Source organism: Drosophila mojavensis, unplaced genomic scaffold (genome assembly GCF_018153725.1).
Source record: "Drosophila mojavensis isolate 15081-1352.22 unplaced genomic scaffold, ASM1815372v1 contig_36, whole genome shotgun sequence".
In the NCBI taxonomy this organism is placed as follows: domain Eukaryota; kingdom Metazoa; phylum Arthropoda; class Insecta; order Diptera; family Drosophilidae; genus Drosophila; species Drosophila mojavensis.
In genome coordinates this window covers 5,438,909-5,457,115 of record NW_025318858.1, presented here as the reverse complement: position 1 = coordinate 5,457,115, position 18,207 = coordinate 5,438,909, and the positions used below count along the sequence as shown (strand labels likewise).

General features: G+C 37.0%; 1 protein-coding gene and 1 non-coding gene across 2 annotated transcripts in view; one reads left to right on the top strand and one right to left on the bottom strand.

Annotated features, from left to right (window-relative positions):
* LOC6576022 (tyrosine-protein kinase Btk29A) overlaps positions 1-18,207 on the top strand; it is a 56,236-nt gene that overhangs the window by 7,628 nt on the left and 30,401 nt on the right. The window contains exons 3-4 of the mRNA XM_002001990.4: positions 17,172-17,267; positions 17,389-17,575. Of these exons, the coding sequence (XP_002002026.1) occupies positions 17,172-17,267; positions 17,389-17,575 (283 nt within the window). The remainder of the gene's footprint in view (positions 1-17,171; positions 17,268-17,388; positions 17,576-18,207) is intronic.
* Positions 7,129-7,201, bottom strand: Trnak-uuu. Its single transcript has one exon. It is a non-coding gene; the product is annotated as a tRNA-Lys (tRNA).

The following is an 18,207-nucleotide window of genomic DNA, read 5'->3' as shown; positions in this document are numbered from 1 at the left end:
TGTGTAACTGTGTGTGTGTGTGTGTGTGTGGCAAATGCTCAATTAATTGATGGATACGCCTTTTGTGTCTATGTGAAGGATGTGCTCCCGCTGCTCTGGCCGGCTCTGGCTTCTCCTCCTGCTGCCGCATTGTGCTGTCTATTGGGGTCACTCGCTTCCAGTGCTGATTAATACCTCGGCTCAGCTTCAACTTCAACTTCAACTCAACTTCAACATCAGCTGCAGCTTTAGTTGCATCTACTTAGTCATTTATTTCATCTTCTGCTTCGTCTACTATTTTTATTTTTTGCTTTGTGTCGTTAACCTGCCATAAAAATCGCAGCTTGGGCCAGTTTGGTCAGTCAAGCCAAGTCTCACCTGGCTCTCACGTGGCTATACCTATAGCTCGGTATGCTAATTGAGCCTGCGCTTTGTTTGTAAACACTTTGCGCCTTCTACTCACATTTCAGAAAAAAGCATAGACCCTGCTCTCTAATACATTTCTTGCGCAGATTAAGGTTGTAAATAACAATTTTTCTGAAGGGCCCGAACATGGAGTAACGCATGTTCAGCCACTCAATGTGAAGTGGCCTCAAAGACAATGCACTTCGAATACCCTTACTTGGGTTCATTTTAATGATTTTAAGGCATTTACTGATGAGTGTGAATATACAAAAACAATAAAAGGTTTTATTGACACTCATTAAAGAGGACCCATTGAGACTGTACGAGGTGAATTTTGTTGTTGTGCTTTTAGAAATTGAAATTCGAATTTCTTTGAATTTGGCATATAATATATCGAGCTCTATTAATGGATGATGTAACTAGATATATACGATATATACATATTTTAGGTTTATCTTAAAATATACACGTACATATTACAAAACAATATAAAGCCTTTTATTTCATCGTAAAGTTCTAGCTGTAGAATTTCCAGAAATATATCATATCTATATATAGTTTATATATTATAAGTGTATATCATAAATGCAAATACATATGGTTGGTGTTAGTATGCGAGCTATCTCACTGCTGTAAACATTTCGCGAACTAAACCGAACAAACCCATTCAGATAGTTGTCGTACCTTGCCTAGATTATGATAGCAAAAAGGTAGGCATATATATACGTACATATACATATATACCTATATGAATATTCTTCTTTCATGCCAATGCGTTGCATGTGCAAAGCTAATGGAGGTGCCAGCTACGCTTGGCTTGCAACACCCTCTCACCTGCCACACCACGCCCCGCTCCGGCATCCTCGCTTAGCCGCACAGACCCCTAGCATTCGCGCCTCGTAAAATGTTGTAAGAAAAAAACCTTTTGGACAAACGTTTTGGGCCGTGTGTGGGCTTCCATTTTGTTCGGTAGCCATTTGAGAATTGGCAAAAATGTTTTTATGGCCTTTTGCTTTTTACGACCGAAGCAGATGAAGCTGACGATGACGATGAAGCTGAAGCCGAGGCTGATGCTGAAGAGGAAGTGAAAGACGAAGATGAAATAGTAGCCGAAGAAGCATTTGGAATGCTGGGAACTCGCGCGTCTGCTGATCAATCTCCATAATTGTGCCGCATTTTCAATTAGCCATTCAAATTTATCACCCCTCACATTTCACTTTACGTCCATGGCTTAAGACAAAATGGATCGGTGCGGCGTTGCCCGGCTTATTACTCATTCGAATGCATTTCGAATACCTCTTCTTCCCGAATTGACACCTCTTCTTTAGCCACGAAAATGGCCCAAAGCCGATTTCGTAGAATTACAAAAAACCAGCAAGCGCTTCGGTCAACCCAATGCTGACAAATTAACGCGCCGGCCAAAGCTTTTGATACTCTTACCTAGAGTGCTATGAATTTGGTTAAGAACTGTGTAACTCATAGCAGGAAATAGCTGCTTAAATATGTTATTTTATGGGATTGAATAGTTGAGTAATAATTATGTATGTTTCTCTAAGCCTAACTATGTGAACTGAGGTACCAGTGGAGCTATCTTTACGAAACTTGGCAGATATTCTACAAATCGCCATAACTAGTAACTATCATAGGTACTTATATTACCCATCTGAACTGAGCTTCTAGTGAACGCATACCTATGAAATTTAATATAGTTCTTGCTTTTAACTCTAGCTAAAATATAGTCGAATGAGTTTTTATCTTATATATATCTATGACTATATTTTATAGCTCTTATAGATACTTAAATTAGCTATGAGAACTTATCTTTTACTGAAGTGACATCTATGTAACTTGGTATAGTTGTTGCTTATAACTATAGTTAAGGTATATGTAGTAAGATCGATTAACAAAATATTCAAAAATCTATCATTGATTTTTGGATTATCTAAGTGAACTGAACTTCCAATGAAGTTATATCTGTAAGAATTATTATAAATATATTTATATATTCTAGCTTACCATCATCATCATATCATATAGCTAACTATATGAACTGACAATTTAATAAAGCTACCCACTTGAAATTTGTGACAGCTACTTGCTAATGCTACGTTTAAGATGTATTATATCATGTACTCTATACTATATAATATATAAAATAAACATTATTTTCATATATTTAGAGATTCTAAAAAAAAAATGGTATGTATACAAATATAGAATATTCAAATCTTCGGTTTTATAGCTTCGACTCGTCTCAGGTTTTTTTTTTGCCCGGGTGGTCCCAATCCGCTGCGTTCGCTTCGTCTCATCTCCGATTTAACTGCAGTCGCGTGTTTCTTGTGAAATTGGCGCCAAAGCGAAAATGTTTTTTGATAAGCTTTAGCAGCGAGCTGCGAGCAACGAGCTCGAGACAATGACAGATGTCGCCTTCATAAAGAGGGGCCTCTAAATGAGTGTATAGCATGTCTACCTGGCCCACATGTTGCGGCTGTTGCGGCCAATTTGACAGCAACTGCGGTTGACCGGCAGGAGGGCCAGAAGGGTGCCATTTCGCATCGAGATTCATGGCTTACAGTAGTTTTGCCACCTCATATTTTAAGCATAATTACCGTTAACTTCAGTCGAATGGGTAACCGTAAAGGACATGTCAGTTAAAGTTAATGTTAATGTTCACGTTAATATTAAAGTACGAATTACTTTATAATTGAAGCCAATGAAATCTATATTTGAATATGATTAGATAGATTATATTAAATATATGTCTAATAGTACTATTAGTACTACTGTCATACCTATCCAATTACAGAGTATTAACAGCTTTTTACTACACTATTTCTGCTTTGCTGACTAATTCAGTTAGCACTTTTGGCCATTTACATATGCCCATTACATATCAATTGAACAGCGCCCGCTCTTATGGCCATAAACCGGGCTTCAACTGGCCACAAAGTGCTGCCAAGCCCTTTCATTAAACACTTGTAACAATTATGAATCATAATCAAAAAAAAAAAAGGTAACAATACGCTCGGTGCTCGGTACATGGCCTAAAAGCGATTGTCATGCCAATGTTGGCTGGAAACCTGTTGGTTGGCTAGCAGCAGTTTTAGCTTTTAGCTGCCCTGTCGACATGCTTTGCCTATTAACGGTATTGTTATTGTATAGGCCCAGTATGATTCATTATCTATATATGTATGTGTATATATCGCTCATCATGTGATGCACTGGCTTTGCGGTGGGTCTTCTGCCCGCCTTCATGCCGTCAGCATGCGCAATGAGCCACCTTTTATGTGTCTAATGAGCTGCCAAAGCCGTTGTGGCCGTTGCGGCCGTTGCCTTAAGATTCCAGCAAGCAAGCTGCCTTTGCTTTTGTCTGCGACATCCCTGTCCCCCTCCCCCCTCTCTATTTCCCTCTCACTCCCTATCTCTCTTTGAACCCACTCCACGCTTCCCTGCAGACGACGCTTTGTCTGCACCGGATAAAGGGGTTATGTAGGGGCAGGAGTTGCATAGATTGCTATGCAGTGAAAAAAACGTTAGATTTGATTTTAATATTTTAAACTGGTTTAAAGTGAATATCAATAATTTCAATTTTAATTTCATTTGTTTTTTTTTTTATTTGTATCTTTTTTTCAAATATATTTATTTGCATATTTCTTACTATAATATATTTAATACATATTTATATTTCGAATAAGATTTTCAGATTTTGCAATTTCTAATAAGAACAAGAATATATTTTTGGCCTTGCGTTCGTCAGGCGTTCCAGGTTCGAATCCAGCCAGTGTTTGGCAATATGTGATTTTATTTTTTAATTTTAAAAATATTACCAGTAACTACAGTGGTAACTCCTACAAGTAAATTGTCAGCCATAAAGTTGCCCTATTTTTTGTGACTGTGTAACGCATTATTAACGCCTGTGAAATAAACACTGCCAAGATACCTGTCTGCCGGTGTTAGCCGCCCCGCCCTCCTAAGCAACGCCTCTTTCGTAACAGCCTTTTGTCTGTCTACGGCCTGAGCGGCAGGACGAGTATGCGTTGCGGCGACATTGAGTTATTGCATATTGCGGCGAACTCCAATGGCTGGTTACTCAAACAAGTAAGCAAGAGAGAAGGCAAGAAGGCGAAAAGTCAGCTGAGCCAACGAGTCCAATCAGAGCAAGACATATGCTCGAGCAAGTGTCCAATTGGCGTTGGGGTCGCTTAATGCGATTTAAGACTCTGCATAAACAATCATTTAATTGGAATTATGCTTAAAATTAAAACGCCTTTCTATTGAAATCGAGATTTTCGCCTTGTTGTTTTTATTGGCTTTATCGCTTCAGCTATTTCCGCTGCTGTATTATTTTGTTTTTGTTGTTGTTGTTGTGATTGTTGTTGTTTTAGACCGTTTATTTGATGCTCACGCGCCGCAACAAAAGCTGGAAACAAACCCAATAATTAGAAATCAAAGCCGGTTCCCAAACACACATATACAAGGCACATGCACACACGCACACACACACACACACACACACACACTTGCACACTCACTAAACTTGTCTACTTTCGTATTCCAAAATGTTATCACGGATGGTCAAAACCGCAGTGCTGCGTGGCCATAAGATTTGTGTTTCTCTCCATTGACAAAAGGCGCAAAACAGAGTTGAATGTTTATGCTGAAGTGAATGTAACAGGCGGAGGGCATGGTTGACCCCATAGAGATATATTCTTAATCAGAAATGACTTAGTATTGTGCAGCCATTTGAGCGTGTAGCTGTTGTGAAATCGATAAAAATCGATGCACGCATTTTTATGACAGAGATTTAAGCAGAAGTCATCAAATTCGCTTAAGATATGCCCGAGGCATAAATCAGCCATCAAAATTGTTTAAAATCCGCATTAGCTTCCTTTATTTGCTGTATCGATATTAATCGATATACAATTTTATTTATATCAGCAAGCGCTACTCTGTAGATTTGGTATATAAAACATATGTATGTATGTTCTTTAAAAGCATGCATATTTAATATAATATTTTTTATAATATATCCCAACACCAAAATGGGGCAACATATATACATACATATATAGACAACACATATTGAGACAGAGATATTGTATGTATAAATAGTTGATTGTCTTGACTTGGATCAATATCGTTGTCAAGCTTTACTTATCTAAAAAAAAACTTATTTATAGCTCTTTGGCACAGCTTAGCTGTGGTCAGGGTATATCCTAGTCGTTCTCTTTGTACTAGAGCAATATTGCTTTTTTTTGTCTGCTGCTGCTTTTCTGGCCCGTTTGCTTTGGTCGCTGATGATTGATCTTATCGCAACGGCGCGTGAGTCATCATAAAAAGAAAAACATAAATGAAATACAAAACGAGAATAACATCTTCTTCAGCAGTTGTTAGCTGCTTTATTTTTTCCCTGGTTGTACTTTATGGCCCGGACAGGGATTTAAGTTCATAACTCAAAGCGGCGGCTTTTATAAGCTGCTGTGAGTCCGAGTCTTTACTGTACTGTCGTGGGTCCAGCGCAACTGGCCCACCGTAAAGGCCGTTGCGCTGCACAGTGGCACAAATTGGCAAATTTATTGATAGAAAATTAAAATTTCTTTGATTTTACAATAATTGCATAAAGTAAATAAGGGTTTACATACATATATGTAATATTATATTTATTATATGTAGATATTATATTTACTGTTTATGAGTAATATGCAAATCAAACTTATGCCTTTTTTTTTTAACCTAAACATTCCGTTTATGTTTTTGATATTTTTTTTAAACTTGAAGGAATTTCTTACATATAAGAGATCTACTTCAAGTATGGTTGCTCTATCAGCTTTACATATTTTTATATGCTATATACAGATTATAATATTCTAAGAAATATAAAAAGCTTTGAAAATTCTGTCCAACTTATGTTTGAATAAATTTATTTTAATTAAAATTAAAAATAATATTTTACATAATATATTATTTAACAAAACTTTAGCTCAAATTTTCCCACTGTATTTTGACATCAATTTCGTTTTATATACTTATTCCTGGTAAAGTGCATAACTGTAAATGAAAACAATTGTAAAGGCAGGCATAAAAAATAAAAGTAATAAATTATGTGCGAACTTGACTTGACTAATTTTTCGAATTTAATACAACAAAATTTCACCAAATCAAAAATTCCACTGAATCTGTCATGCAAAATACCTACACAGATACACATACACAAACACGGAGACACACACACACACACGTGTCGTCTCGTAAGTGCAGTATCTCCTGCGCTGCATAGGTTGATTTAAGTGAATGATTCAATCGCTTTGGCATCCGCCCCATATCCGGTTAACGTTACAGTAGAGAGTCTGCCCCAAGTTGTAGCAACAGCAACTTTTTTTTGGTTTCGCTAAAGGGGGCGGGCCGCTGCGCACTCATCGCCCGGGAATGGGCCACAGACTGCGCTTCTGCCAAATAGTAAGAGCTGGACATGAGGCATGAAACATGGATACATCGGTTGGGACAGAGCACAGTCAGACAGACAGGCAGTTCGCTGCGCTGCCGCGGGGCGTTGCTTGTGTGCTCTACTGGTTGGGGCTGACCGCCTTCATCCTGTGCTAATTGCGAGCATGCTGCATGCATTTATTTTATGAATGAACTGAAATCTTGGCCGCTGGCACTTTCCCACACACGCATTAAATATAAAACATAAAGAACTGAAAAGAATTAAATAATAAAAAAAAAAAAATTAAAAAAAAGTTGGCTCGCCCGAGCAGGGACTTGAACCCTGGACCCTTGGATTAAAAGTCCAATGCTCTACCGACTGAGCTACCCGGGCACTTGCGAATTGAGGCACTGTGGCTGTTTAAGAGCAAACCTGCGAGAGCGCACTTTGCTCAGGAGAGCAGCAGTTCTGTGTGAGTGTGCGTGCGGCGAGAGCATTTGTTGTTGTTGCTATCTCGCTTTGGTTTGCGTATGCCTGTGCAGGCAAACTAAAAATAGTATAAACAGAGCGAATTGAGTTTTAGCTCTTGTGTTCTAACGTATGTGCTTGCTCGCATGCGATATTTTTGCCTAGAATTTAGCAAAGCGAAATATGATTTGATATTCGCCGCACAAATTAAATTGCATGTGACAATTCTAATTAGAAATAATTATGGAATAATAATATGAATTTAAAATGAAGTATTGAAATTTAAAAATAATCAGATGTAGATCTAATATGGTGAAGGCATATAAATTACCAATTTAAATTGCTGTAAAACAATTTGAGGAATTTGTGTACTTTATTTTATGGTTTTAGGCTCTGCGTCGCAATGCGTTTATATATATTTATAAATACATATATAGTATGTATGTATGCATGTATGTGTATATCCAGTGAACGACCTCCTTGGTGCAGCGCATGAAATGCATTTATCAAAACATAAAAATAAACACAAATTGTTTCAGAAAATAGAAAAAGGCCGCGTGCGTCCGCGAGTTTTCTACAGCTGCTGCTGTTGCTGCTGGTTGTTGTTGTTGTTGGTGGTGCTGCTTCTTCTTCCAGTAGGGGTCTTCAATATACAAGTATTTAAACAGAGTTCAATATTGTGGGCAGCCGGACAGCCGGTTCAAACTTCAAATGCCTATGCGTAGGGGTTTTTTCCACAGCTGTCGAGCGAAACTCTCTCACTCTTGCCACCTCTCTCTCTCTCTCTCTCTTTCTCTTTCTCTTTCTATCTGGGTTTTTCTTATGCAGCCTTTGCCTTTGACCTTATGACTGACAATTTCCTCTACACATTTTTAATTCCCTCCTCTTGCCTCATCCATTTACCTTTCAATTATGCTTGCTTCTTCAGCTCTTCTTTCTCTTCAACCTCCACCGCCACCTCCTACCTCTTCATCGTTTGTGCTCTTTGTCATTTTCCGGCCTTTAACACAAGTTTTCCATATGTTTGTTTAATACGTTTTAAGCGCTTTTTAAGCGTTCAAGTCACGATTTTCATATTTATACGAGGGGGATAAAGTGAGAGAGTGATGGGCTGAGGGGTGAGGGGCACTACATAGCACACCTTTTTGGGCTGATTGATCAGCTGTGTTTATGTATGTGTGTGTGTCTCTGTGATGTTATCTGCGGCGCATCTTTGACTTCGATTCACTATTTTTTTTTCTCATTATTATTATTAATATACTCTTACACAAAGGGAATGGCTCTTTAGTGATATATTGTTTGATTATGTTAAATCAATATATGGCATTATTTAAAGAAATTCAATTTTATTTAAATGAAATATATTTTACACGTATTTTTTTACCATTTGAATTTTCGATTCAATTATTATATTAAATTCATATAATTAACATCTAAATTTGATGAAAATCTTAAATTGCTAAATTCGAATTTCTTTAAATATTTGACAAAATCTAGATATATATTTTCTTGGTAAACAAAATGTTGTTAAATTTACTTCATACATTGCCTATATAGTATAAGTTGTATTGTATTTATATATTGTATAAATATCATAAAATATTTAAGCTTTCAAACTTTATGCTAGGGTATTCAGATTGTCACAAAACAGCTATTAATTTTATATATAAATTTTTTCCAAATAGGTTTTTTCGGTTTTCAGTTGCTATAAATTTAATTATTGACTTGCAGAGTACAGATTTTTATTATTTTACTTTTTCTTTTTATCTGTAAATGTTCAGAGGCGTTGCTTATCGTTAATTTGATCAGCAACGCGCGCTTTTGTTTTTCCCAGAGTGAAAAACCGAGGCTGATGATGATGATGCTGATAATGATGTTGATAGATCACCTTGATGATCGTTAGGCGAGCATGCATCCGAAAAGAATTCCAGTGAAATCGGAGTTCATGCTTCAACTGCCTTTTCCCAGGAGTTAAACTAAAAATTATAGCGTAGACTTTCAACAAAATATACAAATGCAGATATATTTAGATATACGAATAGCTATATATACATGTATGCATTTTATAATGCAAATTTGTATGAAAGCGACTGACCAAAGGAAGTCATCAAGCGGCCTTCATAGGTACACACACACACACACATACACACACAGAGAGAGCGACAGGAAGAGCCACAGACAAGACAAGAAATGACTCAGCAGCTCTGTTCATTTGAGTTAAGATACCCAGTGAATATACATATATATATATATATATACATATATCTTCATTTTGAATATGTTTTCAACGCCAAATTAATTACATTGAGAACAGTTCTGCAGCTCTTGGCTAGCCAGCCAAGCATGTCCTTTGATGTGAACTAAGAATGCTGCAAGCGGGCGTCAACGACTGCACAATACGCGTTCACGCTCCAAGAACAATTAAATGATGTTTTGTAAATAATTAGAGTAGCTAATCACTAACATAACTGGCAAGTTTTAGAACTATGTTTGTTTCCAAAAGTTTTGAATATATATGCCTAGCTTCCATTTGTTTATGTCCATAAACTTTATGTTTTTTTTTCTCTAGTTTCTAACATCTTCAGATATTACGAAGAACAAATATACTCGTTTCACTTCATTAACAAGTATTAAAAGATGCCTATATATATTTATATGCACACACACACACACACACACAAATCAACCCGAGTCAAGCCAAGCTAAGTCCAAACTCAACACAAATTATGCATATGTGGAAATGTCTTTTCCTTTCAGTTGCATTTTCATAGGAAAAGTGCATCTAATTGTGTAGCCTCTACAGTTTAACACATGTGAGAAGCTATAAAAGTAAGAGTGTCTGACTGTTAAATGATAGACTAGCAGATACGCTGTAAAGTGCTATTAAAAGCAATGAACGGGATTTATCAATCTTAAGCAAAGTAACTCAAGTAATGATAATGATAATAATAAAAATATCGTTCATATCGATATATATCGAAAAATAAAAGCTTTTGTATATTCTAGCGACTTGAAGTATCGAAACAAATGAATGCATGAAAGCTGATCGATTATGCGATAAAATCATGAAATAATTCTATTTCATGTTCTTACTTGATATTATATTATATCATATTCAAGTCAAGTGGATTAAAGATATCGATTTGATCGATATTATCAGAACATACATCCGACATAATTTATAGGTGTTGAATGTCTATGTAACCTATGTGCTTTATATTATCTAATCAGAATGATGTTTATCGATATTTTGCGATTTATTCCCTAATTCTACTGGAAGAGTATAATGATTGAGTTTCTAAAATAGAAATATATATTTCATCAGTACAGGGTATTCAAGTAAGCCCTTACATTTGTAACCATAACCCTCACCCACATATCCCAAAATTTTACCATATTCAGTTCCATTTCAGTTGGCAGCGAGCCGTGAAATTGGAATGCCATTAGAAATACTTTCAAGTATCTTGAGCAGCTCCACAAAGTATCTTTGTATCGCTGTAGCTGTATCTGTAGTATCCGAAGTACATTTTTATTACAGTTATAATTTATATGAGACAATTTTTCAATCATGCAGCCCGCTGCATGTGGTCAGCGCTCTCTAAAGACACCCAGGGGCGTATTATCAATCATTGGAGACGTCGTATCGCCTATTCAAGTTGGTTGTTATTTCATTTCTTTTTTTTTTCATTATCCATTGTCAATTGGGACTTTGGCTCTTCGGTTCGAATTCGTTACGCAGCTCAAAGTCGTTGGCATTTGAACATGCTGCAGCATGCTGCAAGCCAGGCTTCCATTAATCAACATTGAAAGGTTTTGCACTCGGAACGTTCCACTTCAGAATGAGAAGCGGGGGAGCAGGCAGGGAACTGAAGGGACTGAGCTTAAAGAGTCTTTCAGCTGGGTAGGTTTGTTTGATTTGTCTGGCCCCGTTGAATTGCCTCATTAGCTGCACATTAGTGAACATACACACGCGTGGGAGGGTCCTCAACCAATATTATAAGTATTATTTGCCTTTCCCAGCAATGAATCGGCTGACTGAAGAATTATTGAGACTGTTCAAGCAAAACATGAAATGCGGAATGTTATCAGATTTCATAAGCCTAAAACATTTGAAGGGTCCTAACTCCTTCAATAAACTCGTTTTCTATTACTTATATTTAATTAAAGTCTTTTATCTTTAGGATCTATCTTTATCATTTATATTTAATAAACTTTTAGGTTTCTTTTACATATATGTATATATGCATCTCCGATCTCATTTGAGAATTCGGCTCATGTTTTTCTTTTCTACTTTCTCTCTCTTTATGCTAATTCATGTTCCATATCAATAACATCTCATTCTTCATTATACATTGAACAATTGGTTTAATTCAGCTCTGTCTGTATATCTCTCTTATAGCACGCGCTCAGTTTATGTTTGTTGTGCATCATTGATTTCTTTTATCATTTCCCAGCAATCGATTGAAATTGATAAGAGGTCGAGTTGCTTAAGCCTACCTGGTTATAAAATCTCGTTATACATTGGTTTATTTTTATAGTATTTCGAAATAAGTATAAATAAATTCAATACAATAAAACTCTTCAGCTTGGGTTTATGAATTCTTAGGAAATATTAACAAGTACATTGAATACTTTTAATATTTGCTTCTATTCATAGCGATTTCTTAAAAACTAACTTAACTCGCTCTCTCTGTCTGTCTGTTTATCTCTTTCTATTTCTCTCTCTCTCTTCCTTTCTCTCTCTCTCTCTCTCTCTTCCTTTCTCTCTCTCTCTCTCTCTCTCTCTCTCTTCATTTCTCTCTCAGCTTATCTCACTTTCAATCTACCCTTTCTCTCTTTCTCTTTGCTTCCACATCCTGTTGCTTTCGGCCTTTACAAATACCTTTCAAATTTTTATTTTCTCATTCAATTGCAATTTTCTGTTCGCCTTTGCACGCATTTCGTTTCGCATTTGTTTTGCCTGCTCCTTTTCACTGTTTACCTGTCGCACTTGTCGCTGCTGTTGCTTTGACAGCTTGATTCAATTATGCGCAGGTGTTTGTTGCACTTTGAATACCATTCTGCCGCTGCTTTACCTGGCTGCCTCACAAAGGCTCCGCCAGGTCCTTGCCCGGCCACGTCTCGTGTTTCACGCTGTTCTGTTGTCCTTGTTAGCATATTGTGTTACTCTTATTATTTTCATCTACTTTTTGTCGCTTATTTCCTTTCCTTTGCCTTTTACTTGAAGTTTTTTGTTTGCTTTTGTTTGTCGCGAAAATTGCAGCGCAACTTTGGCCTATTCAACAGGAACATTGAGTTCTCTGAGTCCTAACAAATTATTCAACGCTGACCTCGGCTCAACTTGTGCGAAGATTTTGTTCTCTGGGAATGCCCTGTAATGAAGTTAATGGCTGAAAAGGGTATATTGAGGATGAAGAACAGAGTTCAAGGAGAAATATAATATATACAAATATTCTTCTGCTAAAATTGAAGAGGCCAAAATAGAAGAGTAAAGAATATATCTCAGCTCTTACTTTATTACAGGGTATATGGAAACAGCTGGCAACGCTCTTTTCATTCATGTTGACAGATTTTTCATTTCCACATATTTCGCTTCCATCAACAGCATCGTAAAACCCTTTTGGCCAGAGCCTTTGGCAAACATATTTTGTAATTCTTCAACACTTCTTTTTTTTTTTTTTTTGGTTGGCCCATCATTTTCAACACCTGATTTTTGTTGGCCCTTGGGTGCGAAGTTAACTACATGTCAAGTAAAGGTGATTAATCTTTGTGTTGCACTAATTGACTTTCACCTTTAACTTTTGGATTTAACTCTCAATTGCGGTTGATAGAGTCTGTTTAGATTAATGTAGCCTCTTCTCTTGTATATATCTTTCTCTTTCTTTGCATATTTTTGTTTTTGATTCTAAATCTTCATATGTTTCTTCTCTTTCTTTCTAGCTCGCTCTCTCTTTAACTTCATCTGTCTCTCTCTCTTTTGTCTCATTTTCTCTCTCTCTCTTTCGTTTTCCTCTCTGTATCCCTTGCTATCTCTCTCTGTCTTCTTTCTCTGTCTGTCTCCCTCTCTTTTTTCTCTCTTTTTCTGACCTTCTAAATCCATATCTCTCTCAATCTCTCTCTATCTCTCATTTCTATTTTTCTTTTTCTTTCTTCTTTTATTCTGCCCTCCTTTTCCCTCATTCCTCTTTTACTTAATTTTTCTCCTTTTTTCTTTCTCTCTCTTTCTCTCTATCATCCTCACTCTCGCTCTTTCTGTATTTTTCATTGTCTTTCCATAATTTACCTTATATAGCCCTTGTTCTCTAGCTGCCTCTCTCTCGCTCTCTTTCTCTTTCTTTCCTTTCTATCTCTCTCTCTTCTTAATTGCTCCCTTCGCTTCGTGGTATGCAAATCACAAACAGCTGCGCTTTCAGTGAACAAACCCACTCGATTTTTCCATTTATTACTGCCACATGTCGCGTTTTGCCAATTTGCAACACACAACATCATCACACACGCTGATACACACACACACACACAGACACACGCGCACTTCCATCTTTGAGTTCATTCAACTCAAGGCAAAGTTTTCGCCATGATTCTCAACTAGTATGCCAGACACATATGCACAAGTTGGCCATAAATTTTCATTCACTCGCATCTTTCATTTCCATTTCAATTGCCAGTTGGTTTCTATTTTCTTTTTCTTTCATTTTTAATTTTGCCCAGTTTGTGCTCTATTCACGGAAAATATGGCACAACTTGCACACGAACAGGAAGCATCAAAAGCTTTGACAACGTTGCCAGACTGACAGACAGACAGAAAGAGTTTACGGCATTTGAGCCACTGCCCGCCGGATATTTCCGTTCTAATTGTAACTCTTCTTTGGTTTTTGTGCCTGACACGCCCACTCTTTGTAGCTTATGTGGTAACATAAAAGGAATAGGGAAATTGAAAAGGTCTGGCAATGCCTTGATAGTTGGCTTTTACTGGGTTAAAGTTTCGGTTGGTCCATTGAAATATCGGATAATCCAGTAGCTAAAGAAAACAGCTATATTAGAACTTATACGATTTAGCTTCCCTTTAACAGCAATCCTGAATATCGTGTACTTAAAATATATCATATATATCATCAAATAGATTAAATAGTAGTCATGTGCTTAAGCAAACCTAACTCTATCAAGTTTATTGAAAATATCTCTTTTCACATGGATATTACTCCCTATGCAGCATAGAATTGTAGAATTCGTATTCTACAATAAACAATACTTTCTCAAGAGATCCCATGTCAGTTGACCTTATTTCTCAATAGAATTCCAAGTACATTGCTCAAGTTTCATTTCATATTTTGTTCTCATTTTACTTTCTTCGAAATGTGCATATATCTTTCCCCAGCTACTTCTACTATCTCATTATCATGATTATCTATTATTACAATGGCAGTTAATTCATTTGAAACTCCACTTCATTCGCATCAGCTAATTACCATGATCATGCTAGTTAATCATTATAAAGAACGTTCTCTTCCGCTAACTTAATCTCTTCACAAATTAGCGCCAATTGAATGCACGCATGGCTCAAGTGCGTTTCAATTTCCATTTCAATTTCAATTGCCTGTCAAGTTGATTTTGTTTTTCATCTATTGCCCCCTTTCTCTCTCTGCCTCTTCCTTTCTCTTTCTAAGACTTTGCTTTTGGTTTAACCCAAATAATTCTTTTTTTTTTTTAATTTTGTATTTGTTTTGTTTTTGTTGTTGTTTATTTTCGTAGTTTTTTATCAACTCGAGACGAGAAGGAAGTTCAATTTTTTTTTGTCTTTATTTCTTCTTCTTGATTACTGACCCCAAGTGCTTTACCCGCTGCCTCTGGCCTCTTTTTATTTTATGCCTTTTTCGTTGCTTTAAAGTGTTTCTTGTTTGATTTTTTTTTTTCATTCTTCAGTTTTTGTGCTGTGGAATCGCTGCTTGTTTATTTGAGGTCTTTGTGTCAACTTTGTCGCTGTGCTGCCTTTTGCTTAAGTTGAAGTTTTTCTCTTTCGTTGATACACTCGCCGCGGGTATTTTGATATTTGTGATTGATATGATCTATGTGAACTCAGTTGTTAGTAAAGCAAATGCAATGAAATTTGGTACAGTTATTGATAGTTGTGAGGGATTCTAGGGATTTTCGAAATGGACCGCAAAATTATTTTTTTTTTCTGAAATTGATAGGAATTATTCACTAAGAAATATTAGAGAAACCATTTATGCAAGCATTGAAATTGTAGTGCTGCACTACACAAAACTCAAATCAAATGTTAAGCTACAATACTTATCATACAAATATATATATTATATACTCTATACACACTGTAAAAGCTATTCCTTAGAAACGATAAATTGGTTCCATTAAAATTTAATATTAACCATATAAAGATCTTAACTAATATATAGAAGATATAAGATATATGATTTATACGCTGAAGATCAATAAGGTTTTTATACTCTATATATCTTTATATTCTATATTCTACTATATTACTTTATAACATATATGGTATATATACTCTCAATTGCCAAAGATTATACGCTATCATATGTGTCGCTTTTATTGGAATTAAAAACTTTAAATATCGTAATATATCTCATTAATCACATAAATCGATAAAGAGAAGTTATATAAGCACAACTTATCTTACATTGTATATATCAAACTTTTATCGATTTCAATCGATATCCACCAAATCCAGAGAATACTTCCTATTATATCATATAACTTCCAACACACCTGAAGTGCGAGCATATATCACCAATTAATTCCTTATAATGCCCATGCAAGAGTATCTTTGCTTCGACTTCTGAAGGCTTCTCTGCTTATTCTTTGTAGATTCTTTTTTTTTTTTTTGGTTCGTTGTTTTTTTTTTTTGTCAGTTGGTTTTGCGATAAGCAAAGCGACGCTGAGACGACGTGCTTATCTCTAGGTTTTCACTCGATGACGCCACGCTGCGTGTGTTCACCCCAAGTCCAGCACCTACTCCTCCAGCGCTCAGCTTAATCAGCCAAAAAAAAAAGTGAAATACAAAAGAAAGAAGCAACAAAGAAGACAGGCCATCTATGTGAGTGTAGTAAGAAAAAGCGAAGCAATTTCTTAGGGCTTCCCCTGTCGCGCTTTATGTAGGCCCTGTCAAGTCAATTAGGCCAATTATGTTGACTTAATTGCGCTTGCAGCGCAAATTGAGGCAGTCAGTCGGGTAGCCCACACTCCGCACTCCCCACTCCCGCGCTCTACACTCCGCCAGGTGCTCGGCACACGTGCAAAAATTACCCTTCGTGAGGGAAGCCAGCAGCCAGGACGTCACTTAAGTGCCGTCAAGTGGAATGCCAGGCCCACAAAAAAACCAAAAAAAAAAAAAGTTGACGAATTTTTTAGTGACACTTTATTAAGCCCTGCCTCGCACAACCAGTTGCATTTCGCTGGCAAGGAGCTGCTCTTGAGCAGAGCTGTTTCTGTTCTTAAAATCGATAGAATCTTAGCTTCCACCCTAGAGGGCTTCACTTCACTTCAAATCGTTTTCGATGGGGCTTAAATGAGAGTTTTTTGAGGCATGTTACAGGCTGAAGCAAATACCGTAAATGCTTATGTACCATACAATATGGCAGCTAGTGTTTTCTCAAAAACAGCTAATATTATTACCTATGTATATATAATAATCCTTATATGATGCAATCATCTTTTAAATAAACGTTTCATCACTTAACGCATTCAGTGCAATTTCCAAACAGTTTCGCTTGCTGAATGCGACAGCTGTGGCTCATCTTCGAGCTGCAGAAATTCTTAATCAGATCAAAGTCCTTTCCAAGTAGCCATTATAACCGATTTGCCACTTAAACCCTTATACTCAATATCAATTCCTTCTGCTCTACTCTACTCCCTGCAGCGACGTCGTGAACGCGGTCGAATAAATCTGAAGGGCGTGCGTCTCGTCGAGGAGGCGACAGTTAGCGGCGAGGGCGGCGATCCCTTTGCACCGGATGTAAGTACAAAGGCAGAAAGAGAGCGGGAGTGCAAGATTTTGATTGAGATTAACATGAACATTAACATGAACATTAACATTAACGCATTGCTGAAATGCGCCCAACCAATTACCTACACAGGGTTACCCCTTTCAAGTGGGCTACTGCGAGACGACGTCGACGACAGCCGCACAGCAGCAGGCGGCGGAGCAACAGCATCTGGGCGAGGGGCAGCATCTGGTGGGCAGAGCCGTGCCCCAGTACACGCTCTACGTGATAGCCAACAGCGAGAAGGAGCGCAGCGAGTGGATACGAGCGATACGACAAGGTAAGCAGCGACGGCGACAGCGACAGCTCCAACAGTTGCGCGCAACTTCAATGATGACCCGAAAAAAAACCTAAAAATCGAGAGTTCTCGAGAGACGAAACAGCTCCACCATCAGATACCTCGTGTAGGGCTGCACAGCAATATAAACTTGGAAAACTTTTTATTGAAATGAAAAAGTTGTTTGCTCTAGTTGTTTTCTGTCCCAGATAACTAAAACACTCTGTTCGATATATATCGATTATAGTGGTTAGGGCGAAAAATAAAGCTGTCCAGCATTTTATACTTTATGGAAGTGCCATATCAGCTCTGTTATGAAGACAAATATTATCGATCTTAGGAAAACATGCATGGGAGTGCTATATCAGATCTGTTATAAAGACGAAAATTGTCGGTCTACTGCATATATATATATATATATATATATATATAAAAGACATGTTCTAAAGACTAAAACTTAAAAGGCGCTATTTATCGATTTTAAAGCAACGTCAGAAAAGTCGATGAAACTGGCATACAGTTGATTCTATTCACAACAGTTACAATAATTTAATAAATCAATTCCGGAGAAATTGATTAAGAGAAAGGCATTGATATTTATCGATACTAAGAAGCATTATATCTGTATTTGTTAC